This window comes from Hakea prostrata, chromosome 4 (assembly GCF_041222555.1).
Source record: "Hakea prostrata isolate BN-2017 chromosome 4, UWA_Hpros_2, whole genome shotgun sequence".
Lineage (NCBI taxonomy): Eukaryota > Viridiplantae > Streptophyta > Magnoliopsida > Proteales > Proteaceae > Hakea > Hakea prostrata.
In genome coordinates this window covers 5,448,021-5,476,014 of record NC_142603.1, presented here as the reverse complement: position 1 = coordinate 5,476,014, position 27,994 = coordinate 5,448,021, and the positions used below count along the sequence as shown (strand labels likewise).

General features: G+C 42.2%; 1 protein-coding gene and 1 pseudogene across 5 annotated transcripts; both read left to right on the top strand.

Moving 5' to 3' along the window:
- The first annotated feature begins 70 nt into the window (after positions 1 to 70).
- Positions 71 to 27,953, top strand: LOC149017337 (glutamate receptor 3.2-like). Of its 5 annotated transcripts, XM_089151672.1 has the most exons (12): positions 71 to 253; positions 369 to 401; positions 6,447 to 6,533; positions 6,655 to 6,727; positions 7,989 to 8,095; positions 18,049 to 18,757; positions 19,123 to 19,491; positions 19,687 to 21,032; positions 21,118 to 21,395; positions 25,883 to 25,914; positions 26,031 to 26,425; positions 27,196 to 27,953. In XM_089151672.1, exons 7-12 carry the CDS (start codon positions 19,242 to 19,244, stop codon positions 27,664 to 27,666), a joined length of 2,772 nt encoding a protein of 923 aa, XP_089007798.1. In that variant the 5' UTR covers positions 71 to 253; positions 369 to 401; positions 6,447 to 6,533; positions 6,655 to 6,727; positions 7,989 to 8,095; positions 18,049 to 18,757; positions 19,123 to 19,241; the 3' UTR covers positions 27,667 to 27,953. The 5 variants fall into 5 exon arrangements, with proteins under 5 accessions (XP_089007798.1, XP_089007794.1, XP_089007796.1 ...); XM_089151668.1 differs by having other exon boundaries at positions 18,049 to 19,491; XM_089151670.1 differs by lacking the exon at positions 6,447 to 6,533 and having other exon boundaries at positions 18,049 to 19,491.
- Positions 11,412 to 13,493, top strand: LOC149017338 (glutamate receptor 3.6-like; annotated as a pseudogene).
- Positions 27,954 to 27,994: the final 41 nt, after the last annotated feature.

Below are 27,994 nucleotides of genomic sequence, written 5' to 3'. Positions count from 1 at the left end.
TACTACAAAAGTAAAATGAGCATACCTTGTTTACGACTTCCCTTACCAAATTTATATCAAGCTGATGGTTTGAGATTCTGCACTGAAGTAATATCTTCCATGTCTGTTGGTGCAGTGATTTGGCAGTGGAAGTTCAGTAATCTCTGATAGTTTTATCTGAGTGTTGATCTTCAACACGTTACAATGGAAATTAATTTGGGAAAACTTCCATTTGAACTCGACTTTCATCCTTCGAGTTCACTTGTCAGTGCAGGTTTGATCAGTGGTGACTTACTCCTGTAAATACAATGAGAAAAGTTTCATTTTCTTGTTCTATGTGGTTATCTTGATCGTGTTTCTGAAATCCTTATTGAATCATTCTGGATCAGGTACCGTTATGCTATAGATTCGCAGCCTCAAAGGTAAACTAAAGCATGTATATGACTATGGTCTAATTTGTTTTATAGCCAGTTCATCATATCCAGTATGTCGATTTATGCAGAGTACACAGTTTTCTATAATTTCTGTTGGTCTTGCAATGGTTTGATTTGATTAAAGTCAGGCTCTAATGCATTTTGTATGTTCCTTATTCCCATTCTTTTAGGTTATTGGAAATTCGTGCATACTCTGAATCATGCAGGGCTGTTCAATTCATCAATGGAGGCTGTGGCATGCTATTTGTCTTTCCATTTTTACTCAACACTTAAGTTTTAAAACTATTTTTTATCTTCATCTGTAAAACTATCAAAGATACCAAAAGAACCTCAAAGATAATATCACTGACATGCCCTTCTCCGGTTAACCCTGTCCCCTCTGGTAACCCTTCTCCGTCCCCAATGACCTCCCTTAATCCCTCTCCCGTTGACCCCTCTCCTCGCCCCCCTTCCTCGAGCCAACCATCATCCATTTCCCCTGATAAACCTTGGAATTCCCTTTTCAACCACCAGCCCTCTAATATTCCTGATCTTGACCTCACCTTCATACCTCCTACCTCCATCGGTCCTATCCCTTCAGCTCACTGTCCCTCTGTCTCCGCTGCCCCTGGAATTCGCTGATGGAATTCTGCAGTTCTTGGCCAATTCCTTGGCCCTCCCCCCCTTTTGGAATCATAAAATCATCTCTCACAAAACAATGGAAAGCTCAAGGTACTTTGGACATTCACCTCATTGATGTAGGTATCTTCCTGTTCAAGTTTGACTCTTCTGACTGTCGTTCCCGTGCTCTCGAAGGGACTCCTTGGTTTGTGGGGAAAACTCCTTTATTCCTCAAACCATGGACTACATTGCTTCCTCTCCGCAGGGTCAACTTCAGCTCCCTTCCCCTGTGGATCAATTTGCCAGGTCTCCCGCTCGAATTCTAGAACTCAAACTGCCTTAGCTGCATTGGCTCTGCTCCAGGAAAGCCTATCCAAACTGATACAAGAACCCTAAATGTGTCTTGGCTATCATATGCGAGATTATGCGTAGATTTCTTTGCATCCAAGGACCTCCCGTCTCTCATCACCATCGCCAACGACTTGGGCCTCAAGTATAACCAAGTCATAGTCTATGATGGATCCCTTCTCGATGTGCGCTCTACTCTTCGTTTGGTCATGACTCGAAAGATTGTACGTTTGCTTCTCTCCAACATGGTGCCCCTGAAGACCCCCTTGCTTCTCAATTTGCTGTTGATTGTTTACATGAGATCGATCTATCGAGCTTGAAGACTGTTGACTTAATGCTTCCTTATGAAGTCAGAAGTTCTGCAGATGCTCCCTCAAAGAAAAACATAGTAGATGTGCTTAAGAAAACCACTGTCTACATCCCTATCTCGCCTGCAGTTCCAGTGAAGGCTGCTGGGATCGGTTTTTCGGCTACTAACACCTACCGTCGTCGAAGAAGAAGAATCAAAGCTGTTGCTATGCCTCCTACTACGCTGTGCTCTGATCCGATTCTCAATCCCTCTGATGGCGACTACTCAACTTTGCCTGACAGTTCCTCTGGTGATGAAGTCAACTTTCTTGTGATTGCTGCTCTTGCGATGGATGGTACTGGTCCTGGAGCTACCATCCGGCCATTTGAGGTAACTAGCTCTCTCCACTTTGATTATATGTCACCGTCCTACCCAAATGATGCAAGCTCGAACTTAGAAAACCCAAACAACCTGCAACCCAGGGAACCCTGCACTTCCCCAAACCTTGTTTCGAGAAACCTTTTATCAACCTCACACGCTACCTCAATCCCCATTTTACCCATCCCCTCTCTCATCACGTTGTCGTTGGGTCCCATTTCTCACTTACCTGGCCGGCGTCAGCTCCCGTTGTCCTTAATTTAAACCCAGTGTCCTCTCTGTTTAGGCCAAGCCCAATAAGAAAGCTCCATCTCCTGCCCTTGGGTCTCAAGCTCTCAAAATGGCTAGGCCCACTAGTTTAAAAAATCTCCCACTTCGGCCCAGCTCTTCAAGTTTTAAAGCCCAGCCCGTGTCCTCAGTCCCTTCCAAATGCAATGATACCCTCTCTCCCGAACCTGTAAACCATCTGAACCCGCCTAGGCCCAATACTTTGAACTATCTTTCTGTTAACCCTTCAATTTCATCTCAACCCTTATCCCCTTCCACTGAACTTTCCACCCCCCTTTCGGGTTCCTCCATTGACCCAAACATTTTCGAAACCCCTTCCCCTTGTGATTCCCCCTTGTGTGAGGCTAACCCCATCTACCCCCCCCCAATAGCATTGCTCCTTGTAATCCCGATTTTAGTTGCTAGTTGCATGCTCCCCCCCCCCCCATTGTTATTTATGTCTAGCTTTATTTTTTGGAATGTTAGAGGTCTCAATTCTATTACCAAGCAAGGGGAGGTCAAGAAATTCCTCTTGGACTCTAAAGTTCTCCTTTCTGCCCTTTTCGAGACCCATGTTCATTAGGATAATTCCCATTAGATTGCCCAATTTTTAGCCTCCAATTGGTCCCTTCTTTCTAATTATTCCCACTCCCCAAAAGGCTGAATCTGGGTGCTTTGGGATTCGGCTTTGATCAATCTCTCCCTCATTGATTCCTCCTCCCAATTCATTCATCTCTCTGTCTCTCTACCCAATGATCCTACTAATTTCTTTCTCACTTTTGTCTATGGTTTCAATAGAGCCTCTGAGTGTGTTCCTCTGTGGGAATCTCTCCGATCTTTGTCTCCCTCTTGTGAGAACCTTCCTTGGGGTGTAAGAGGGGATTTTTAACATTGTCAAATTTTCCCATGAGCGAGTTATTGGCTGTTCGCCCAATCATGTTGCTGTTGAGGATTTCAATTCTTGTATCGACGACTCTAGTCTCACCAATCTCCGTTGGTCGGGCCATTCTCTTTCGTGGCATAATCACCATATTGGTGAGGATAGAATCGCATTGAAACTTGACCGCTTCCTCATTAATCACTCTTGGCTCTCCAAATTCCCTGTCTCCCATGCCTCTTTCTCTTCTCCTAGCCTCTCTGACCACTCTCCTTGCATTGTCCATCTTACCCCTCCCTCCTCCTTTGGCCCTAAACCCTTTAAATTTTTTGATACGTGGTCTTCTAATCTTGATTTCCTCTCCACTATCCAAGAAGCCTAGGTTAAGCCTGTCCATTGCTATTCTCTCCCCCCTCATTGCTTTCGCTCGTAGGCTTAGGAACACTAAGGAATCTCTCCGGCTCTGGAACTCCTCCTCCTTTGGAAACATTTTCTCTAGGGTCTCCGAAAGCCGATCCAATTTCCTGAGAACCCAAAATCTCCTCCAATCTGACTCTCTTAATCCTTTTTTGGTGGAAGAGGAAAAAGCCTTTCTTCTGAATTATCATCTCTCATTTCTTTTGAAGAAAGTTTCCTCCATAAAAAAGCAAGAATCAAATGGCTCCAACTTGGGGACTCCAATACTGTTTTTTTCCATCGTTCCCTTAAAGCTCGCCACAACCATAACTCCATTCCTGTTTTCCTTACCAGCAACGACTCTTTGATTTCCGACCCTCCGGGAATCAAAGCTGAGGTTGTTTTATTCTTCTTAAACCTTCTCTATCCCTCTTCCCTTCCGGGCAAACCCCCTCTCCCCCCTGACCTCATCAACAAATTCATTGACCCCCATTCCCTCCCCTCTCTCTTTTCCATCCCTTCCCAATATGAGATTCTTCTAGCCATCCAATCCCACAAATCCAATCGTGCCCCTGATCCGGATGGATTCAGTATGGGATTTTTCTCTAGTGCCTCAGATATTATCGAGGGTGATCTGATTCATGCTATTTGAAGCTTCTTTCTCAACCCTTCCCAGCCCTCATCTATTAACTAAACTTTCCTTTGCCTTATTCCTAAAAAGGCAGATGCCTCCTCCCTTTCGGACTTCTGTCCTATCTCCCTCTGTAACCCACTCTGGTTAGTGCCAACCAAACTGCATTCATTTCGGGTCGTAGCATTGCGGATAACATTCTTCTTTGCGCAGAGCTAGTCAGGGGTTTCGAGAGATCATCTCATTCTCCTGCTGCTCTCCTCAAAGTAGACCTCCACAAAGTGTTCGACTCCATTCGCTGGGATTTTATCAGTGATGTTCTTTCTGTCATGAGATTCCCTCCTTCCTTTATTAATTGGATCGAAGTTTGCATCTTCACTCCTACCTTCTCCATTCTCACCAATGGTTTGCCGGCTGGTTTTTTTCCCTCCCGAGTTGGGATTTGTCTAGGATGTCCTATCTCCCTTTACCTCTTTTCCCTAGCTTTAGAGGTCCTTCCCGCATCCTCCAATCCAAGACGGATAAACTCTTGATTTCTCCCATTCCCAAATGCAAATCCCTCAATCTCACCCATCTCACCTTTGTCGATGACCTCAAGCTGATCATAGTTCCATATCATCTATCTGATCTACCCTTAGCTTCTTCGAGTCCATCTCTGGTCTCAAGGTCCACCTCGACAAATCCACCATCTTCCTCTCTAGAGTTTCTGATTCTCTGCGCTCCAATCTCCTAAATCTTTCTGGATTTAAGCCTGGTTCCTTCCCTGTTGTCTATCTTGGTCTTCACCTTATCTCGGGTAAGCTTTCTCGTCATCATTGCTCTCCCATGCTTGGACCACATCCGGAAGAGCCTTCAACTTTGGAAAAGCCGGCTCCTCTCTTTCGCGGGTCGGGTTGAGCTGATTCGGTTTGTCCTCCAATCCTCCTAACTCTATTGGTGCAGCATCTTCCCTCTTCCCAAGTCTATCTCGTCGGCAATGGAGTCCATCTTCTGTGCCTTTCTCTGGAAAGGTCAGGAATCCTCGCGATTCCTCCGCCCCATCAGTTGGCCCAACATCTGTTGACCTAAGGCTAAGGGGGGCCTAGGAATTCAAAGGATTAAAGATGTTGATTCCGCTACTTTGCTTGTCTCATATGGAAAATTGTTTCTAAACAAGATTCCATTTGGGTCAATTGGGTCTATTCCTACCTCCTCAAATCGAATTCTTTCTGAACCGTTTCTATCCCCTCCAATCCTTCCTGGATCTGGAGGAAACTCCTTCTCAGACCCCGTGCCCTCCTTGCCATTACAAACCAAATTTCTTCGGGCCTCTCCACGAAATTCTGGCTAGATCTGTGGCATCCGATGGGTATTCTCCTCACTCTTCTTTCCCCCCGCACTATCTATGACACCCACATCCCCAAGTCCTCCCTCTTATCAGATTTCATCACCAACGGTTCCTGGACCTCTGCCCCCCACCCTTGCCTCAAACAAGTTTGGAATTCCCTCCCTCCTATTATCCCCTCCGCCCAAGATACTTTAGATTGGCTCCCCTCCCCCTCTAAATCCTTCACCTCGTCTTCTGCTTGGAATTTGGTTCAGTCCCCCTCCCCTTCCCCCACTTGGCCCCCCCTTGTCTGGTTCACATGTCACATTCCCCGACACACCCTCACCCTTTGGAGAGCCCTAAACAATGCTCCCCCAACCCAGGCTTTCCTTATCTCCCGCCATATCCCTGCGAACCCTAATTGTATCCTTTGCTGAACTGGTACTGAGGACATTGAGCGTTTATTTTTTCTCTGCCCCTTCTCCAGTTCCCTCTGGAGAAAAGCCCTTGCTTTTATTTGGCCCTACTCCCGCCGCTCATTTGGGTTTGATCGTAACTGGTCTTGGATTTTAAGTAAATTCCCAGGATCCTCAATTTGTGATCGGATAGGTAAGCTTGTCTTTGGCGCCATGATCCACCATCTCTGGTGGGAGTGGAATCTCAGGTGCTGGACTTCTAAATCATGCTCTCTTGATTCGATTTGGAATGCGATTTATTTTTATGTATCGGCGAGACTCATTTGTATTCCCCATCCCCTGGTTGTTGATTCCCCAAGGAACAGGCTCATTGTTGTCTCCTGGGGTCTCAACTCCCAAATCATCCCTTCTCCCTCATCCTTCCCAGTTTGGTTCGTCCTTGTAGTTTGTTGTTTGTTTAATATCATTATTTATTCATCCAAAAAAAAAAACTTAAATTTGCTTTGGATGGGATGATGCATTCAGAGATTTTGACCGGATCTTCAGATTGCTCTATTCTGGCCACAGATGTGGAACTGGTTCCACCACTACACGCCTGGAAGATGCCCATGGGTGTGGTTTTTTTATATTCTTTCAAACTTCAATCAATTTCTTCTTTTTCAGCCTTTTCCATTCGATCCTTTGTCTTCTCAGCTGCTTGAAAATTGACTGTAATGTGATTGTTCTTGAGCAGTGCTGCTGTGAGTTGCTTGGTCAACCTGACGGAGACTACTATTGCCTCTGGAGATGATGAGGGTTGTATTAAGGTGCCTTACAATTATTCAATCACAAATTTTCCTTTCTTTCGGATATAGTATTTAGGTTCTTTTATATCTCACATCTCTATTTTCCTGATGATTTGGATTTTTTTTTTATTTTATATTTTTTTCATTTCATGGGAACATAAAGATAAGGGAGTAAAATAGTTAACTAAGTATCAGGTTGACAAGTTGAGCAAGTGGTATGGTCAAGACCATGTTGTTCATTGGGAATTGAATAGGGGTTATGATTAGTATGCTTTTTCCTTCCTTTGCTTTATGCTTTTTATTTCCTTTGCTTAAGAGAGTTATTGGTTTAGTCGTGGTCATATGAGTAGGTGTTAGCAAAAACGAATGCATGCAATGGAACTGAGGAGAGGCACCAATAGGTCAAGAGGAGGATGGCAAAGGTTTGGGATAAGTCATTAAGACCGTTTGGCCATGTGAAATTGCTAACATTAAACCCTCTGGTGTGAGGTTGGGTTCATTTAAATTGGAGGTGTTAAAAATAAAACTTGAAGGCTAAAAATGAGTTGGTTAAACTGATGATAAAGGACATTATTTTATGAGAAAATAAAAGATACTTTCCTAGAATTTATTAAAAACAGAACTGTTTTTCTTTTGAGGATGGGTTTAATTGAATTGAAGGTTTACCGAGTATCTCTCTGCCTATTCATTGTTAGCCAAAAAAAGTTGTTGAGTTAATCTTTATGTGTTGCGGGAATGGAGTATTATGGCATGTCCTTGTTGAATGAAAAGATCATACTGGTTGGTGATCCCATCTGGACAGACTCAACTTGACCGCTATATCCTTTGTGGCTCTGTTTTGTTTATCAGGTTGGATATAAGCATTTTTGAAGGAGATGGTCGTCAATAACAGAAGTGAAATAGTACTGCTGCTGTCCAAAGTACAAGAAACCATGGGTTACAAAAATTAAAACCCATTCACCTAGTTACCACATCTACCACATTAGTCATCTGCGCCTCAGTGCCTCTTTTTGCATGGCTGTGTCCCATTCAGTTCACTGATTTATAATTCTTTGTTTGACTAATAGGTGGTTAAATTTAGAAATTTTAATAGTGTACTTTGTCCCCACTCCAGCATGATACTTGTCATTGTTGTTTTGGTTCCAGTAAGAACTGTTTTAATTTTCTTTTTACATGGTTGACTATTTAAATTGGCGGTAATTTTACTAATAAAGATTGATCAAGATTGCATTGTGGCATTTTGTCACTATATCTCATTTCACCCTCCATTTTCTTTATCCAGGTATGGGATACTCAACAGCGTTCCTGTTGTAACTCCTTCAATGCTCATTAAGAATACATCTCCAATATGACCTTTGCCTCTGATTCAATTAAGCTTTCAGGAACAAGGTAAATGATGCTTTCCTGACTTTTCCCAATTAAAATGATTCTCTCAAATCAAGGATCAATGTTGTACTTGCAGTTTTATTTTTTTTCTAATATTTTTTATTTTTTTGTAGAATCAATTTTTGGTGAGCAATATATTTCAATTTGTTCAGTGGATTGTGTTCAATGAGTATGTAGAATGCTAATGTTACAGTGAGTGATGTTCCAACCTTTTTGCCTGGTCCATTAGGTCCACCTGACCAAATTGTGACACTGAAAAGAAATAATTAGGACCAAAGCATGTCAGGATTCAAACCACCCTTAGCATATCAGAATTCTCCAATGAACTGACATGGATGCTCGCTGGGCGCCGGAGAAAATTCCGACTATGGAAGGCACTGAAGCTTACCCTCAGAAGTGGCAGCGGCAGCTCCGCCACTTGGATGAGAATAAACGTCCTTCGAGCCCACGTGCATCGTCTTTTGTTTGTTTCCTTTGGATTTCAATTAAATGTTGGTCTTGGATAGGATATAATCTATGTGTTGCATATTGATTTTTTTGCTACAGCTTTACAGTTCATGGAGACTGGAATTGTGGCCATTATTTTTTTTGGATGAATAAATAATTAAATGAAACGAAACGATGAACTATAAGAAGGATCCAAAAGGGAGAGGACCAGTGAGAGGGAAGGAGTTGGGAGTTGAGACCCCACGAGACAACAATGAGCCTGTTCCTTGGGGAGTCAACAACTGGGGGATGGGGAATAGAGGAAATTCTAGCAGATACATCAAAATGGATAGCTTTTCAAATCAAATCAATAGAATGGGATTTGGACGACCAACGCTTGAGATTACGCTCCCACCACAGATGGTGGATCATGGCACAAAAAACAAGCCTACTGATCCGGTCACAAATAGAAGCACCTAAAAAGTTACTCAAAACCCTAGAGCAATCACAATCAAACCCAAATGAGCGACGAGAGCAGGGCCATATGGAAGCAAGGGCTTTTCTCCAGAGGGAACTAGAGAAAGGGAGAAGAATAAATGCTCAATGTCCTCAGTACCATTCCAGCAAAGGATACAGTTGGGATTAGCAGGGATGTGACAACTAATAATTGAAGCTTGGGTGGGGAGGGCTAGGTTTAGGGCACGCCAAAGGGTAAGGGAGTGACGGGGAATATGACCTTTGAACCAAGCCAGTGGGGTCCAAGGAGGGGGGGGGAGAGAAGGGGTGTGAACTAGGTTCCAAGCAGAAAAGGTGGAGAAGGATTTGGTGGACGAGGGAGTCAAACTAATGTATCATAGTTGGATGGTAAAATAGGGGGATCGGCGTTCCAACAGGGCCCGGCGGGCGGGAAAAGCGGGAAGCGGGGCAGGGGGGCGGCGGGGGCCCGGGGGAGGGCGGGCGGGGGCCGCGGGGGGGGAGGGGCGGCCGCGGCGGCCGGGGGGGGGCCGTGGGAGGTTGTTGTTGTTGTTGTGAGTTCCAGACTTGTGTAAGACAATGGTGGGGGAGGTGGGCCCAAAAATGATTAGAGATGAATGCCGAGAGAGGGTTTTTTTTAGAATGCGGGTTTCATAAACAGTGCGGGGAGGGAAAAAAGAAAGGAGAATACCCATCGGATGCCATGGATCAAGCCAGAAGGAAGTCGAGGGAACGAGGGAAACATGGGTGGTGATGGCAAGAAGAGCTCGAGGTCTTAGAAAGAGAAGCTTCCTCCAGATCCAAGAAGGGTTAGTAGGGATAGGGGCAGTCCAAAAGGAGTTAGATTTGAGGAGAGAAGAGTGGACCCAATCAACCCAGATGGAATCATGTTTTGAGACAATTTTCCAAATGAGTTTGAACAGAGCAATGGAGTTGACCTCTTGGATCTGGCGGATTCCAAGGCCCCCCTCAGATTTAGGTCGACAGATATTTTAGACCAACTGATGGGGGCGAAGGAATCGAGTGGATTCCTGGCCCTTCTAGAGAAAGGCACAGAAGAGAGATTTTGTTGCCGAAGAGATAGACTTGGGGATCGGGAAGATACCACACCAATAGAGATAGGAGGATTAAAGGACAGGCCGGATGAGCTCAACCCTGCCCACGAAAGAGAGGAGTCTACTTTTCCATAAGTGAAGACTCTTACGGATATGATCAAGCATAGGGAACAGTGGTGCCTAGAGAGCCTACTAGGGATAAGAGGAAGACCAAGGTAAATGACAGGAAAGGATCCAGGTTTGAACCCAGAGAGATTCAGGAGGTTGGAGCGCAGGGGATCAAACACCCCAGAAAGAAAGAGAGTAGATTTGTCAAGGTTAACCTTGAGACCAGAGATAGATTCAAAGAAGGAGAGGGTCAAAATGATAGAAGAAATAGAGCTGTGGTCAACTTTGGAAAAGATCATGAGATCATCAGCAAAGGCAAGATGGGTGAGATTGAGAGATTTGCACTTGGGAATGGGGGAAATCAGGAGCTAATAAGTTTTGGATTGGAGGAGACAGGAGAGAACTTCCAAGGCCAAGGAGAATAAGTAAGGGGAGAGGGGGCAGCCTTGTTTGATGCCGACACGAGATGGGAAAAATCCAGTAAGGGAGCCATTAATGATGATGGAGAAGAATGGGGTAGAGATACAAACTTCAAACCAGTGGATAAAAGAAGGGGGAATCTTATGGCAAAAAGCACATCACTAATGAAATCCCAGCGGATGGAATCGGATGCTTTGTGGAGATCAACTTTGAGGAGAGCAGCAGGGGAGTGAGAAGATCTCTTGAACCCCCGGACAATCTACGCACAAAGGAGGATATTATTCACGATACTCCGCCCCGAGATGAAAGCAGTTTGATTAGTACTGACTAGATTAAGCATAACCTTCTTGAGCCAGTTCACAAGGATTTTGGAGATGAATTTGTAGAGGAGATTACAAAGGGAGATGGGGCAAAAATTGGAGAGGGAGGAGGCTCCAACCTTCTTAGGAATGAGACAGAGGAAAGTTTGATTGATAGAAGAGAGCTGGGAAGGATTAAGGAAGAAACTGCGGACAGCGCACACAAGGTCATTTCAATAAGATCCCAAACACTAGAAAAGAATCCCATACTAAAGCCATCGGGCCAGGGGCATTGTTGGATTTGTTGGATCGAATAGCCAAGAGAATCTCCTTAGAGGAAGGGATAGTGTGGAGAAGGTTGAGAGATTGGGGACCAATGAATTTATTGAAGAGATCGAGGGGGAGAGGGGGCCAGACCGGGAGGGAAGAGGGAGAGAGGAGATTAGAAATATAGGAGACAACTTCAACTTTGATTCCAGGGGGGTTGGAAATCAAAGAACCATTACTAGAGAGAAGGGCGGGAATGGAATTGTGGTTATGGCGAGCTTTAAGGGACCGATGGAAGAAAGTAGTGTTGGAGTCCTCAAGCTGAAGCCATTTGATTCTGGATTTTTGGTGGAGGAAATTTTCTTCAAGAGAGATGAGAGGAGAGATCAAGGGTACAACCTTTCTCACTTTCCGCGAGCAAGGGGTTAAGGGGATCATTTTGGAGGAGAGTTTGGATTCTCAAGAAGTTGGAACGGCTTTCAGAAACTCTAGCGGAAATGTTCCCGAAAGTGGAAGAGTTCCAGAGACGGAGAGCTTCCTTAGTGTTCCTAAGCCAGCTAGAAAAAGCAATGAGAGGGAGCGAGTGGCAGTGGACAGACTTCTCCTAGGCTTCTTTGATAGTGGAGAGGAAAGAACAACTAGAAGTCCACATATTGCAGAAGGGCTCCGGTCCAAAGGAAGAAGAGGGGATAAGGTGGACAAGACAAGGAGAGTGATCAGATAAACTAGCAGGAGAGAAAGAGGCATGGGATGAGGGAAAGGAGGAAAGCCAGGAGTGGTTGACACGGAAGCGGTCAAGTTTCGATGCAATTCTCGCCTCACCGATACGATGGTTATGCCACGAAAGAAGATGGCTCGACCAGCGGAGATCAGTAAGACTAGAGTTATCAATACATGAATTAAAATCCCCAACAGCAACAGGATTAGGGGCAAAACCCCCAACTCGCTCGTGAGAGTAGCGGACAACATTGAAATCACCCCTACACCCCAGGGAAGGCTCTCACAGGAGGAGGAGATAAAGCGAAGAGAGTCCCATAAGGGAGCATGCTCAAAGGCCCTATTGAAGCCATAAACAATGGTAAGGAAGGAGTTAGTAGAGGAACTGGAAGGAGAAATAGAGAGATGCATGAATTGGGAGGAATAATCAAGAAGAGAGACATTAAAGATAGAAGGGTTCCAAAGAAGCCATATGCGACCATTAGGGCAATGGGAAGAGTTAGAGAGAAAAGACCAAGAGGGGGCAAGAGACCGGGCAATTTGATGGGAATTTTCAGTGGACGTGAGTCTCAAGGAGAGCACAAAGGGGGTCTTTAGAGTCTTTAAGGAACCTACTAACATTCCCTTGCTTAGTAATAGAATTTAAACCTCTAACATTCCAAATATAAATTCAGACATAACAAAAGAGGGAGGGGGCAGCAAACTAGCAACTAATGTTGGGACCAATAGTGGCGGGGTTGGGAGGGGAAGTAGTCTCACACAAGGGGGAATCCCAAGGGGAAGGGGTTTCAAAGATATTTGGGTCAATGGAAGAAGCCGAATTGGGGGTGGAAGGTTCCGAGGAGGGGGTTGAGGGTTGGATAGAGGAGGTTGGGTTCATAAGGTGTTGGGTCATGGGGACCAAACCAGTTTGGTGCGAAAGGGTCACATGTTTAGATGGGCTAATTACTTTTAACTGGAACTGAGGACAAGGGAGAGTGTTTCTGTTAGGGGAAGTGGTTTGAGGGTCCAATAGAGTATTACGGATGGGCCCTGTTTTCATGAGGGCCAAAGGTCCAAAATGAGCGGATGAGGTTCTTGAAATGGGCTTTGGTAATAAGGGGATAAGAACGTTAGCGTGTGAAATGGGATAAATAGGGTTTTGATGGAGGACTAGTGTGGCCATTATTGGTCCTCCATCTTCTGTCTTATGCTCTTATCTCGTGTGCTCTCTCATGTTGTAAATGAACTCCAAGTCCCTCTGGTATCTTTTGCAGCAAGAAACCCATCACTTTCTTCACTCCAATATCCCTTTTTTGTGAGAACAGTGCAAAGTGATCTATTCCAGATGGTTACAGTTACTGAGATTGTTGACCACTACAATTGGAGAGAGATAACTGCTATCTACATAGATGATGACTATTGGAGAAAGGGGTTGCTGCATTAGGGGATCAGCTTGCTGAGAGACATTGTAGGATCTCTTTAGGGCAGCTATGAGTCTTGAAATGGGCCACATGATGAGATTGCAGATATACTGGTTAGCTAGCTATGATGGAATCATGGATTCTAGTCCTCCACACTTATCCTGAATTGGGTCTCAAGGTATTTGATTTGGCCCATAATCTTTGAATGACAGGAGCTGGATATGTTGGATAGCTCCCAGTTGGTTCTCTATTTCTTAGATGAAAACTGATTTATCCTTCGCATGAATTTGATCCAAGGAGTTCTAACTGTTGGTGCAACCTAGAGGGGGGGTGATTAGGTTGTACCTAGTGGTTTATACCAATTTTCTGGTTTAGTTGCAATTTCAAAATGAGTTGACAGTTCAAGATGAAATCTAAAAACAAATAGCAATCACAAACACAGAATTTATAGTGGTTCGACTCTACGAGTCTACGTCCACTCCTCTCTTAGTCTCAAGAGAGTATTTCCACTAACGGATCTCTTTCAATACAGTGGGTAGAGAAACAAACCCTTACAATCTTCGTTTCGGGGCAAGAGTACCCTTTACAATCTTCGTTCACGGACAAGAGTATCCAATACAATCTTCGTTTACGGACAAGAGTATCCAATACAATGAATTCTAATCAACCTAGACTAGAATTAAAATAACCAATTCACAATACGAAAAGTATTAGATATTACCTATCAAAAGAGAGTAACCCTTTACCCTTTGAGTGCAAGTGATGTAATGAATGAACCAAGAGTCAATATACTTCAGTGGTTTCAATATCTCCAGACTTTGCTTTAGTGAAAGCTTCAACTTTGGAATATCCTTCAAAGTTAACCGGAGTTGTGAGGACAGCAAAAATGCTAAAAACACCAAAACTTCGCTTTTTCACTTTGTGAGTGAATATGTGCTAGATGGGGGAGAAGGATGATTCTTAAATGGGGATGGTTGGGCTTTTATAGACCCCAAGTTACTGCTTTCCCCATTTCCCCAACGGATATAAAATCTTTGTGAGATTTTGTTCCAGACGGACGTCCGTCTGCCCAGACGGTCATCCGTCTCAAAGGTATCCGTTACAAACAGCTGTAGAAGATATTCTCTTTAAACTAACCGTTATAGTCAAATCTGGGCCAGACGGACGTCCGTCTGCCCAGACGGTCATCCGTCTGGCCTAGTTTGGCTCAGACGGGCATCCGTCTGGCCTTCTGTTGTTTCTGAGAAACAGAGTTATGAAAACAGACGGACGTCCGTCTGCTCAGACGGTCATCCGTCTGCCCTGGACTGGTTCAGACGGGCATCCGTCTGCCAGACGGAAATTCCGTCTGACCTTCTGTTGTTTCTGAGAAACAGAGTTCTGAAACAAGACGGACGTCCGTCTGAGCAGACGGACGTCTGTCTGGGCTCTGTTTTTCTAAACAACTTTGGGCTGGGATATGGCTTGGATTTTTAGATCGTTTTGACAATCCTAAGCGCTGTACACCTTACTAACGCGTCCTAGGTCACTCTAGTAACATGAATTACATATTATGGATGTATTTACATGTGTGTGTATGCAAAGGTGTCCTAAGCCCTGATTTAGCCTAAGTCTTGATCTTTGACTTGATCTTGATCAGTGATCTTGATGCTCTCCTCTTGACTTTGGTTCTTTGTTTGAGATGGTTTGATCTTGAGCTTGACTCTCCGGAATTTTCTTTGAACCGGATATTTACATCGAGATTTTCTGCAGTGATGAGCTGGACAAAAAACATATCTTTATGGAAACATTAGTAGAGTGTTAGTCATCATCAAAACTGATTTGAGACTGATGTGGCAAATGCTGACTTGGCATTTTCCAACACTAACCTTGTGTATGCATACACTGGACTCAGAGCCGAAAAGAAAATTTTCCTTCAGGTGGAATAACTTAACCAGGGAAAATAAGAGTGCTCCTTTTGGGCTGAGTGCTTATGGCCTGTATGCTTATGATACAGTATGGCTGTAATCTCATGCAATCAATGCATTCCTTGATTAGGGAGGGACTATTTCGTTTACCCAAGATTGGAGACTAAAGGGCATAGCCGCATACATGGAGGTAATCTGCACCCCAAGGCAATGAAAATTTTTACTGAAGGGAAACAGTTTCTTAAGAATGTTTAGCAGAGCAAGCTGACAGGTTTAACTGGCCCTATTCAGTTTACTTCAGATGGTTCCCTCATTCATCCTGCATGACATCACCAATATAATTGGTTCTGGCTTTCATAGAATAGTGTATTGGTTTAACTAATCAGGGTTAAATATCTTGGCTTCAAATGAGCCTATTGGCTTTCCTTGGGGTTCTTATGCTATCAAATCCTGCAAAAGCTCTCATTTCATACCACCAGATCCTGCTTGCCCTATTGGCTTCCCTCGGGGTTCTTATGCTGAAAACAATCTGAATGGGTACTCAACATTCCCAAGTCAAGGCTTGTTCCTCTTGGTTCAGCAGCTGAATATGATTGAGCTCTCCAAGCAGGTCCAGTAAGCTAGGTGGTATTGCTGCCTTAGATGATGAGCGTGCATATGTTGAACACTTTCTCTCACAACTTGATGTAACTTCACAACTGTAGGCCAAGAGTTTGCCGAGTTTGGATGGGGTTTTGTAAGTATTCAATTCAAAGCTTTAATTCATACTTGCTAGGATAAGAAATTGATTCTTCTGCCATGTTTAGTGAGTTCTGAAATAAATACAACACTCAGTCCATACAAAGAAGCTATTTAAACACATTGAGAAGTTGATAATCATTTAGGAAAAAACAAAGATGAGTTTGATATGATGTTTTTTCCAAAAAATACAATAGAAAGTTAGAAAACATAATTTTCTTTCTATGTTTCCCTTGCTAGGAACGTAAACATCAATTACTTTTCTTGTTAAATGATATTTCTTTAATAATTTAATTGTGATAGGCCTTCCCGGAATTCTACCTTGGCAATTGAAATGAAAACTGCCATTCTGACACTATCTGAGAATGGGAATCTTCAAAGGATACATGACAGGTGGTTGACAAGAAGCACTTGCAGTTCACAAGGAATAATGCTTGAATCAAAGTAGCTTCACCTTAGGAGCTTCGGGGGTCTCTATGCCATATGTGGTTAAGCTTGCTTTCTAGTTCTCCTTGTATATTTCTTATTGATAATACACAAGTTCAACCAGCATTTCTTTGAAGACGTCAATGCTTGAATCAAAATAGCTTCGCCTGCCATATGTGGTTAAGCTTGCTTTCTAGCTCTCCTTATATACTTCATATTGATAATACACTAGTTCAACCAGCATTTCTGTGAAGACGTCAAATCTTCTGATGGGTCTAGTTCACATTCCACGCATATCCGGATATTCCTGCTTTTGTTCACGCAAAGGAAGAGACAACAAGGATCAGGTCCAAAAGAAAGCGATCAGAGAGGTCTTTAAGTAGCAATGAGAAGGAAGATGATTTAATGAATAGGTCCAAGAGAGAGACGTGGGAATGTGTTGAGACAGCAAAGGCATAGAAAACAAAGATCAAGTCTAAAGGAGAACAATGGGAGAGGTATATGAATGTCAGTGATGAGCAAGATAGATCAATAATGCATCCAAAGGGTGTTGAAATGTGTTCAGAGAACAATATTGGTGATTGTAATTAGCTCGGTTCAATTTCATCAAATAAAAGATATTTGCTTGGTTCAAGGATATTGTTGATTCTCTTGTAGATAATCTCTTTATGCGCTCTAGTTTGTGCTTGTTGTATATTCTTACTTGGAGTATGGTATGCTGCTCTCAATGCCTGTTTCTACTCATTGTGCTTGGATTGGAAATGATGGTTTCAGCTCCACTTTTGGGAGCAATTTATTGAAGTTATCATATCAGAAGCCTTTCATGGGTTAGGACCCAATCTCTTCACCCAACATTGGGTTTTCCAAATTACCATGTTGCTGTAGGAACAAAGATCTGAGTGGCATCTTTGAACTTATTTATCAATCATCTGAACCTCATGATTTCTCCCATTCCAAAGATTTGCCCATTTTTCTCTTCCAGTTTTGAGTTGTTCTAAGTCATAGTAAAGGAGGAATTCCTTTATTGATGGCCAAGAAGTGGGATAGATAGATTTGGGATTTAGGTAGTGAATATCAAATTTCAAGAACTAACACAATCAAATTTTCTCCATCATAGTGTATGCCTTTTCACTCTCCTTGAGCCCCTTTGATTTATTGTCCAACACATAGCAGAGAACATTGACATTTCTATAAAGGGTGAATCTGGTACCGAAACAAGTAGAATTCTGGAGGTAATTTTTCTACTCATTCTTACCCAGCAATTTTTTGTTGAGAAACTCTCGATCCACCAATCTTTGGGTCAAAACCCAACCTTAACCTCGACAAGTATATTCGCTAGTTTTTAAACTCTTGTATGAAGCATGGAGTTGTTTAACATTCTAAACAGAAGACAAGCAGCATATTTCAATGTGGACGTAGCACTGTTTTGACAAAATCATGAGAAAAGATATATCATTTGGCTCCAATTTCATAATCAAATACCCATTTTGAACAAGTGGATGAAGCATTATTTGACCAAATCATGACAATATCTTTTATTTTAGAGCTAATTTAGCAGCCAACCATTATCTGATCCACTTTCGTGGCTGGTTTGGAAGATTTTGCCAGATAATAAAACGCAATACTTCTGATGGAGGCAACCCTCATGAAGCAATTTATTAGGTGCGTTGAGATTCCATGTAGACTTACTTTTTTATGTTTGGGCTTTGAACGCAGGTCACATACGCTATGTCTCCAAGGAGAAGAGCTGCAGAGACGTCCTTGCGTGAATGGTCTACTTTACGTTTCCTATTAAGTAGTTATGATCATTATAGTTTCAAAAGCAAAGAATGACTCAACTTTTGTTCTACCCAAAAAAATTCAATTTTTGGAAGTTTTGTTTTATGAAAAAGAGAAGAACCTAAATGGAAGTTCTGTTACTTGCGACCAGAGAGTGAGTCCCACGAATCTGCAGAACGAACACTAGGTTCTCCATCTAGAAGCCAGACATGAAAAATGACGAAAACGAATATCCTTCCATCACCGCCACCACTACTATGTCACTTACTCAGTTTCAAACTTTCATCATCACCGTTTTTCTGGTCTTCATCTTCCTCTTCTTCCAGTCATCAAGCACCCAATACGACACAATTCATCATCAAGCTTCCCGTTGTGGGTTTCTTTTTCTTCATCAGTGCTCTTCCTTTTTCTTCCCACTCATAATTCTTTATCTCAGTACCAGTGAGAATGAGTGTCTGAACAGAAAGAAAGCCTAGCTTTAAATTCCATAATCCTACTGAACATTAGACTTACCTCAGTTGCTTCTTTACCACGCATACTTGCTTGTGGGAGGTTGTCTTTCTCTCTTCAGGTGACATTATTATATGGAAGTGGCCACACTGCCCGGTGCCAGATCTCAAGATACCCTGCTTTCTAGATTTTTAAGGTACATGGTTATTTTCTTAGTGTGTCGTTTGCTCTTTTGGAATGGCTGGACGTTTTCCTTTATACTTTAACCATGATTTTTCCCAGTTGAGGTAAGTTCGTACCTTGTTCAGCCCTAAAAGAAAAGAACTTCTTTATCCATGCTTTGTTATATTTAAGGACACCAAAACACATCTTTTTCACAACCAAATCTGGGGGTCCCAACCTGGAATTAGAGGGCTTCTTGTTTCCTTGGGAATACCTGTTCAGTTGGATTAAGCTTCTTGGCTCTTCTATCTTGTTGCAACTTTTGTTTTATGAGAAAGACTTGAATTCTTTGGGCCTTTTAACATTTACTTTTTTTTCTTCCTCTCTCTGGTTATTCAGACTTTCTGTTTGTGGTGGATGTCCATTGGTTTGTGCCTTGTTTCACCCTTTTAAAGGATTAGTTCCATGGGCCCCTGGTAATAGAGCAAATCCTTTGTTTTCTTCCTCATATAATCAGCATGAATGGGCTTTGGATTCCACTGCTGTTGGTTCTCCATTTTGGAGCAGTGTCGGATGGGAGTTCAAGACCTGCTGTCGTGAACATTGGATCTATTTTCAGTTTTGGTAGCATAAATGGGAAAGTTGCGAAAATTGCCATGATGGCTGCAACAGAAGATGTGAATTCTGATCCCAATTTTCTTGGTGGTAGCAAACTACAACTTACTTTCCATGACTCCAACTACAGTGGATTTCTAGGTATCATTGGAGGTATAATTCCTTGTTCTTCAATTAATTGTCTGTTTACATTGACAGTTTCTGTGTTCTGAGTCTTCTGACCACTCACCACCCATGGCTGGTTCTGCTTAAAAGGCAACATCTTGTTATGTATGGTTCACATCTGTTTGATTTCTTTCTTTTGAGTATTCTAATAGTTAGTGCATTCAATTCCTTTATTGATCACAGCTTTAAAATACATGGAGTCCGACACTGTGGCCATTATTGGGCCTCAAACTGCAGTAATGGCACATATAATCTCACATCTTGCCAATGAACTCGAAGTCCCACTTCTGTCATTCACAGCTCTGGATCCCACTCTCTCTGCTCTTCAGTATCCCTTCTTTGTTCAGACAGCACCCAATGATTTTTTCCAGATGTCCGCAATTGCAGATATGGTAAGCTACTATGGTTGGAGGGATGTCATTGCAGTCTTCACCGATGATGAAACTGGACGCAACGGTATCGCTGCCTTAGGTGATATACTTGCAGAAAAGCACTGTAAAATCTCTTATAAGGCAGCGCTTCCTCCTGACACTATAGCAACTCAAATGGATATTCAAAATGTTCTAATTAAGTTGTTAGCACTGGAGTCAAGAGTAATCGTTGTACACAGTTACAAAAGATCAGGTCTAATGGTCCTTGAGGTTGCCCACTCTCTTAAAATGATGAGTAGTGGGTATGCTTGGATAGCTACTTCTTGGCTATCTTCTACTTTAGAAGCTAATGCTTCCATCTTTCCCAGAGTCAGTGAGACCACCCAAGGAGTTCTCACATTGCGCCCCCACACACCAGATTCGGAAAAGAAAAAGGCTTTCTTCTCAAGATGGACCCAACTTAGTGGGGGCTCTATAGGCTTGAATCCTTATGGTCTTTTTGCCTATGATACTGTATGGATAATTGCTCATGCAATCAAGGCTTTCTTTGAGCAGGGTCATACCATTTCATTCTCAAACGATTCAAGGTTAACTACTGCAGTATTAAATGGTGATTTGCATCTGAATGAAATGAGCATATTTGATGGGGGATGGCAGTTGCTGGACAATATATTGAACACCAGCATGATGGGTCTTTCGGGACCAATTAGATTTAATCCAGATAGATCACTAGTCCATCCTGCATATGATATCATCAATGTAATTGGAACTGGTTTTCGGCAGATTGGGTACTGGTCTAATTATTCAGGGCTCTCTGTTGTGCCTCCAGAAACACTCTACATCAAGCCACCAAACCGGTCAAGTTCAAGCCAACGCCTATACAATGCAGTTTGGCCGGGGCAGGTGACAACTAAGCCTCGTGGATGGGTTTTCCCAGACAATGGAAGGCAGTTGAGAATCGGCGTTCCCAACCGAGTTAGTTATCAGCAATATGTCTCTCTGGTAAATGGTAGCAATATAGTTAAAGGTTATTGTATAGATGTATTTACATCTGCCCTAAGCCTTCTGCCTTATGGTGTTCCATACAAATTCATTCCATTTGGAGATGGTCTTAAGAATCCCAGCTACGATGAGCTTGTGCATTTGATAACAACAGATGTGAGTTTACTTTCATATGTTCTCAATGTCAAAAGAATACTGATAGTTATTTGTTGTTTTTCATTGGTTAATTTTGTCTCTCCAGGTCTTTGATGCTGTTGTGGGTGATGTTGCAATTATCACCAACAGAACAAAGGTTGTGGATTTTACACAGCCATATATTGAATCAGGATTGGTTGTAGTGGTTCCACTCGGGAAGTTGAACTCCGGTGCATGGGCTTTCCTAAGGCCATTCACTCCAATGATGTGGGTTGTCACGACTGTCTTTTTCCTTGTTGTGGGTGCAGTTGTGTGGATTCTTGAACACAGAATAAATGATGATTTTCGAGGACCACCTAAGCAACAATTAGTTACGATTCTGTGGTATGTATTTATTCAACTGTTTCTGTTGAATTATATAAAAAGTTTATTCCTCAGTTCTTGGATGTTTGAAACTGTGGGTTATTTTGTGAAATGGCCATATGAAACAAACTTTTTGAGAAAGAACTGATTTTTGAAACCAGAAAAGGTTTTACAGTCTAGCACCAACTTTTGCCATTTAGGAGTGGCAACTTTGACTGCTTGGATCTTTAGTAAATGGTTTCAACAGGCCACTTGCCAAATTTCAATCCAATGCATTCATACACACTCCAATGTATTGACATTTTCCTTTGTATTTAAAACCTCTTCCGTTTTTTTCTAAAAATTCTTTCTTTTTTCATTATAATTTTAGAGTTTTGTTCACCACTTGGCCATTTCGACTGAAACTTTATATTATTGCCAAACTAGAGTAACCCGTATTTTCAGAGTTTTTTTTTTTTTTTTTTTTTTTTTTTTTTTTTTTGGGGGGGGGGGGGTGTGGAAGGAACAAATAAAGAAAGAAAGAAAGAAAGAAAGAAAGGGGTTTTCTCCTTACTTCTATTTCAGTTTGCTATAATTTTGTTTTGTTTATCTAAAATAAGAATTAGAAGAGCACTTGTGTATCTCTTCGTACTTCACTATTTCTGGATATAGAGAGTCCTTCATTGCAGAAGGTCCCAATTCTCATAATGTTTATTGGTTGATTGGCAACCATGTTTCACCATTGATCACCTACAAATCTATAACATCACAGATTCAAGCTAATGCCCAGCAGGAAATCGACTGAAACTAGAACCCCTATTTTCAGTCTTGTTATATATGAAAGAAGAACATAAAAGGGTAAGAAGATAGGGAGAAGGGGATTAGAAGATGGACAAGAAAGGGGTTAGGGGAATGGGCCCTTAGCCCAGGCTCTCTCCCTCACAGCTATCTCAGCTGTTGAGCATGGATTACTCCATAAGCAATGGCAATGTGATCTGCAAATTTGATTTCTCTAAAAGTTTAATCTTCTATTGCATTAAAAAAGGGCATATATATAGTTGGGCTAGAGCTTTACAAGAAATAGAAACTTTCTAAACTAAAATAGACTATAGAGATTGTGAACCTTTTTTTTTTTTTTTTTTTTTTTTTTTTTTTTTTGGGGGGGGGGGCTGCTGTTTGTTACCAAGCCTTGAAACTTTTTTTTTTTTGGATGAATAAACTATAAAGAATATATATTAAATGCAAGGAAACAAGAGAACAAGGCCTTTAGACAGAAGGCCGAAAAGGAGAGTTAAGACCCCTGGAGACAACAATGAGCCTACTCCTTGGGGTATCATCAACAGGGGAATGGGGAATAGCTATCAGCCTAGAAGAAACATAAAAATAGATGGCATTCCAAATCCTATCTATAGAGCGGGATTTAGAGGTCCATCTCCTAAGATTATGCTCCCACCAAAGGTGATGGATCAAGGCATAGTACACTAGCTTACCAATCCGATCGCAAATGGAAGTGCTTGAAAAGGTTCTCAAAATCCAAGACCAGTCTCGAAAAAACCCATAGGATCGCCTCAAACGGGGCCAAATGAAAGCAATGGTTTTTCCCCAGATAGATCTGGAGAAGGGGCAAGAAAAGAAAAGGTGCTCAAGGTTCTCTGAACCGTTCCAACAAAGGATGCAATTGGGTGGGGAGGGCCAGGTTGAGGGCTCTCCAAAGGGTAAGGGAATGGCGGGGAATATAGCCTTTGAACCAAACCAATGGGGGCCAGGGAGGCATAGGGTTATGGGATCTAATGAGGTTCCAGGCAGAGAAGGTGGAGAAGGTTTTGGATGGGGAAGGGAGCCAGACAATGAGTTCTCTCAGAGAGTTAAAGAGAGAGGGGAGGGGATCCACGACCTATTTGAGATGAAGCTAGACAAGGGAGCGGTTTTGGGGATACGACTGTTGTAGACAGTACGAGGACCAAAGAAGTTATAGAGAATGCCCATTGGATGCCACGAATCAAGCCAGAAGGAGGTGGTGGAACCAAAGGAAATGGAAATAGAGATGGCAAAGATGGCACGGGGACGCAGCAAGAGAATTTTCTTCCAGACCCAAGAAGGATTGGGGGGCATGGGGACAATCCAAAGGGAGTCACATCACAGGTGGTAAGAGTAGATCCATCTAACCCAAATGGAATCATGCTTTATAGCAATTTTCCATATAAGTTTGAGGAGGCAGGCAATATTTACATCAAAGATCTGCCGGATTCCCAGGCCTCCTTCAGAGGTAGGGCGGCAGATGGAGGACCAACTAATCGGATGGATGAAGCGCGAGGCTTTCTGTCCTTTCCAAAGGAAGGCACAAAAAAGAGACTCCATGGCATGGATGGTAGATTTTGGAATCAAGAAGATCCCGCACCAATAGAGGTAGGAGGATTGAAGCATAGACCGAATGAGCACCACTCTCCCAACAAACGATAGAAGTTTGCCCTTCCAAAGTTGGAGCTTCTTACGGATGTTGTCAAGCATAAGGAGGCAGTGGTGACAAGTAAGCCTACCAAGTATGAGAGGAAGACCAAGATAAACCACAGGAAAGGAACAAGGGGTAAAGCCCGACAGATGGAGGAGAGAAGCACGAAGCTGATCGGGGATACCAGAGAGAAAGATGGTGGATTTATTGAGATTGACACGGAGCCCAAAGAGGGCTTCAAACTGTGAAAGAGCTGCAAGGATGGAGGAGATGGATAGGTGATCCACTTTAGAGAATATCATAATATTGTCAGCAAAAGCAAGGTGGGGGAGGTTTAAGGACTTGCACTTGGGAATGGGGGAGATGAGGAGCTTATCACTCTTGGACTGAAGGATGCGAAAGAGGACCTCTAAGGCAAGGGAGAAGAGGTAAGGAGAAAGAGGGCAACCTTGGCAGATGCCAACCCGGGGTTGGAAGAATCCTACTGGAGAATCGTTGGCAATGATGGAGAAACGGAGAGTAGAGATACAGGTCTCGATCCAATGGATGAAGGGAGGAGGGAAACCCATAGAATAGAGGACATCTCTAAAGAAATCCCAGCGAATAGAATCAAAGGCTTTATGGAGATCAACCTTGAGGAGCGCAGCCGGGGAATGATCGGAGCGATCAAAGCCCCTAACAATCTTTGCACAAAGGAGAATGTTATCCGCAATGCTTCAGCCCGAGATAAAAGCCAACTGATTCAAACTCACAAGGGAGGGAAGCACCAGCTTGAGCCTATTCACGAGGATTTTGGAGATGAATTTATAGAGGAGGTTACAAAGGGAAATGGGGCAGAAGTCCGAGAGAGAGGAGGCCCCTTGCTTCTTGGGGATAAGACAAAGGAAATTTTGATTAATGGAAGAGAGTTAAGAGGGGTTAAGGAAGAAGCTGCGGATGGCATGGACAAGATCATTCTCAATAAAGTCCCAAGTGGCAATGAAGAAACCCATACTGAAGCCATCGGGAGCAGGAGCCTTGTTAAAAATGAACTAGCGAATCGAAATAGAAACAAAACGAAAACACAAAGATTTAACGTGGTTCACACACCAATGCAGTGTGATATGTCCACGAGTGAAGAGGAAGAACTTTTTACTATGTGGAAGAAGAACAAAGCGCAAATCACACAACCAATCGCCAAGAATAGCCTTACAAGAATTTTCACCCAAAACCGTAAAGTGAAAATCCCAAATCTCTCAATGTTAATCTCGTAGGCGAACATAAGATACATATATGTAGATTCCAAGCCCTCCGCTTCCATTACATATCTCCAAAAACGGGTCATTCGGGTTGCCCACCAAAATATGTCTGTGCGTCCATCTTTGAAGTTGGGTACACAAATTCGGGTCACAACATAACAGACCTCAAGGCTGAGGATAGACAAGAAAAACCATTGAGACGCCGAAGAGGTTGTTATAAATCATTAACTTAGTAACTAATGACTATAGAATCTTATGGAAAATAGGAACAAAGTAAAATTAGAGACTACCAGGCTTAATAATAGAAACTAAACTAAACTTCTAAATTTTCAAAAAATAAAATCTCCATGTAATCTGATCTTGAACCCCACAAATTATCTAGAAAACATCCCAAAGAAGGCAAATATTGGCTGATGCTGTTCACATGAAAGTGTTTTGGTCATTTTTTTCTTCTTCGTTCATTTTCCAATGAACCAACAAAAACTCACCACTTCAGCAGAAAAGGCTGCCTCTCACGGCAGTCACATCCCATAACTTTTCTGGGCTGATTTTGGGCTGGTTCCTACAGGTAGTATGGGCTTTTAATCTACATCAGAAGTGTTTGAAATCATTAAATTGTTAATGCTTGCGTCAAAACCAGCATTGGATAGATTGCAGATTGAATATAATAAATATAATAAGATGCTTTAAAGAAGTTTTTTTTTTTTTTTTTTTTTTTGGGATAGATATTTTGTTTCAAGGGAAACATACTGCTTTTTACTTTTACTCAAAATCATGCAGCCTATGTCTTCCAATGAACTTGTGTCAGAAATTTTGATATGCGTTTTCTGCTCAAAATGCAGGTTCAGCTTTTCGACTTGGTTCTTTGCCCAAAGTAAGTTAATCATCACTGATGATTTTAGTTATATTCTGAAAGGTTTTTCATGATCATGCAACCAGTTAATCAACCTGAACACCCCCCCCCTCCAAAATTGCACTTTTCTTCTGCAGGAGAGAACACTGTTAGCACCCTTGGTCGTTTGGTGCTTATCATATGGCTATTTGTGGTTCTGATTGTCAACTCAAGCTACACTGCTAGTCTGACTTCAATCCTCACGGTGCAACGATTGTCTTCACCCATCAAAGGAATTGAAAGCTTGATAACACGCACAGATCCAATTGGATTCCAAGTTGGGTCTTTTGCTGAAAACTACTTGATTGAAGAACTAAATATTCCTAAATCTAGACTTATTCCCCTTGGTTCACCAGCAGCCTATGCTAGGGCCCTCGAAAAGGGAACTGTTGCTGCTATTGTTGATGAAAGGCCATACATAGATGTCTTCCTTTCAAGCTACTGCAGGTTTTCAGTTGTTGGCCAAGAATTTACCAAAAGCGGGTGGGGATTTGTAAGTATATACTAGTCAAGGGCAACCAATTTACTTCCATGAGTTATTATCTTTGATGCATGCTTGATAGACAATTATATCTTGATTTTGATGATTGATAATTGACCCTTAATGGTGAAATTCATAGGAGGAGTACAGCAATTGTGTAGTTTGATAGGGGGAAAAGAAAGTGTCACAAGAAACCTTGTGGGGAATATTTTTACATTGTTCTTTTGAAATTGTTTTATACCTTACTGCATTTTGTTCTTTTGTTCTTTTGAACTGCAGTGAAGGTATACCTTGTAGGTGTAATCCTTGTCACTCTAATACTTGCATAGACATCTTGAAATATCAGATGTCGTGATAACATTTCCAACCATGATTGTTTCAAGCTTCAACTGTCATCCCCAATTCTAACCCCCCACCCCAAAATAAATAAATAAATAAAAAGAAGGGGGGAAAAGGGGGGGGGGGGGGGAAGTGAGAGGATATGTCCAACCCCGAAATTCTTGTATTTGTTTCTGACTTGTAATACGAGCACTGAAGGTTATATTGGCTAAATTCGACCAGGTTGATTTATATTTGTAATTAGGTTGTTAAGTGTTATCCTCATTTGATTATAGTTGACACACTTGGGATTGACGTTTTTGATGAATCCTGCACTTCAAAGAGATTCATATTTGTTGCTCTCCTTGTTTTAAATTATTTTAGTGTTTTTTTCAGTTAACGTGGTTGATGCTTCATAACATGCATATTGAACTTTTCCTTAAACATCTTGGTTTTCATTCTAGGCATTTACAAGAGACTCTCCCCTAGTCATTGACCTATCCACTGCCATTCTGCAACTCTCAGAAAATGGTGATCTTCAAAGAATCCAAGATAAGTGGTTGACAGGAAAAGCTTGTAGCTCACAGCCAGAAGTCCAATTAGATCGGCTTGAGTTGAGGAGCTTCTCTGGTCTCTTTCTCATATGTGGCATTGCATGCTTTGTTGCATTATTTATATACTTTGCAGCAATGATACGACAGTTCAGCCGGAAATTTTCTAAAGAATCCAGTTCTTCTGGTTCTGCTAGCTCACGATCAGCCCGTCTTCAAAGGTTCTTATCATTTGTTGATGAAAAAGAACAGCTACCAAGGAGCAAATCCAAAAGAAAACAAATGGAAAAATCGTCGAGTCTCGACAGTGTACAAGTTGAACAAAGGAATGGATCCAAGAGAGAGGAAATAACCGGCAATACTACAGCTTACACTTTTGCATAAGTACTTAGCTTTTACATCCTTTACTGTACAAATTACTCCCCACACAGATCATTTGATCCTTTGTTCACTACATTTACTCACACATTGTACAATCCAGATTAAGTTCTCTTCCTATTACTGGGGTTAACTTCAGCTGTTTTGGGGTATTTAAATGTCCATTTAAGACATTATCTTCTAATGTACATTTGAAATATTCAGTAACATCAAGTTCTCACCATCTAAACATTTTGTCAAATATTGTGATGTATCTGCTAGTGTTCAACTTGGATTCTCTCTTCAGTATAGAAACCAACTTCTGGAGGAATGTTTTGAAATCAAAGGCCTGCGT

Coding starts and splice junctions, on each gene's coding strand:
- LOC149017337 (XM_089151671.1), top strand. CDS start 19,242: ATGAATGGGCTTTGGATTCCACTGCTGTTGGTTCTCCATTTTGGAGCA. Junction 21,033..21,117: donor TGCATTTGATAACAACAGAT/GTGAGTTTACTT, acceptor TTGTCTCTCCAG/GTCTTTGATGCTGTTGTGGG. Junction 26,426..27,195: donor CCAAAAGCGGGTGGGGATTT/GTAAGTATATAC, acceptor TTTTCATTCTAG/GCATTTACAAGAGACTCTCC.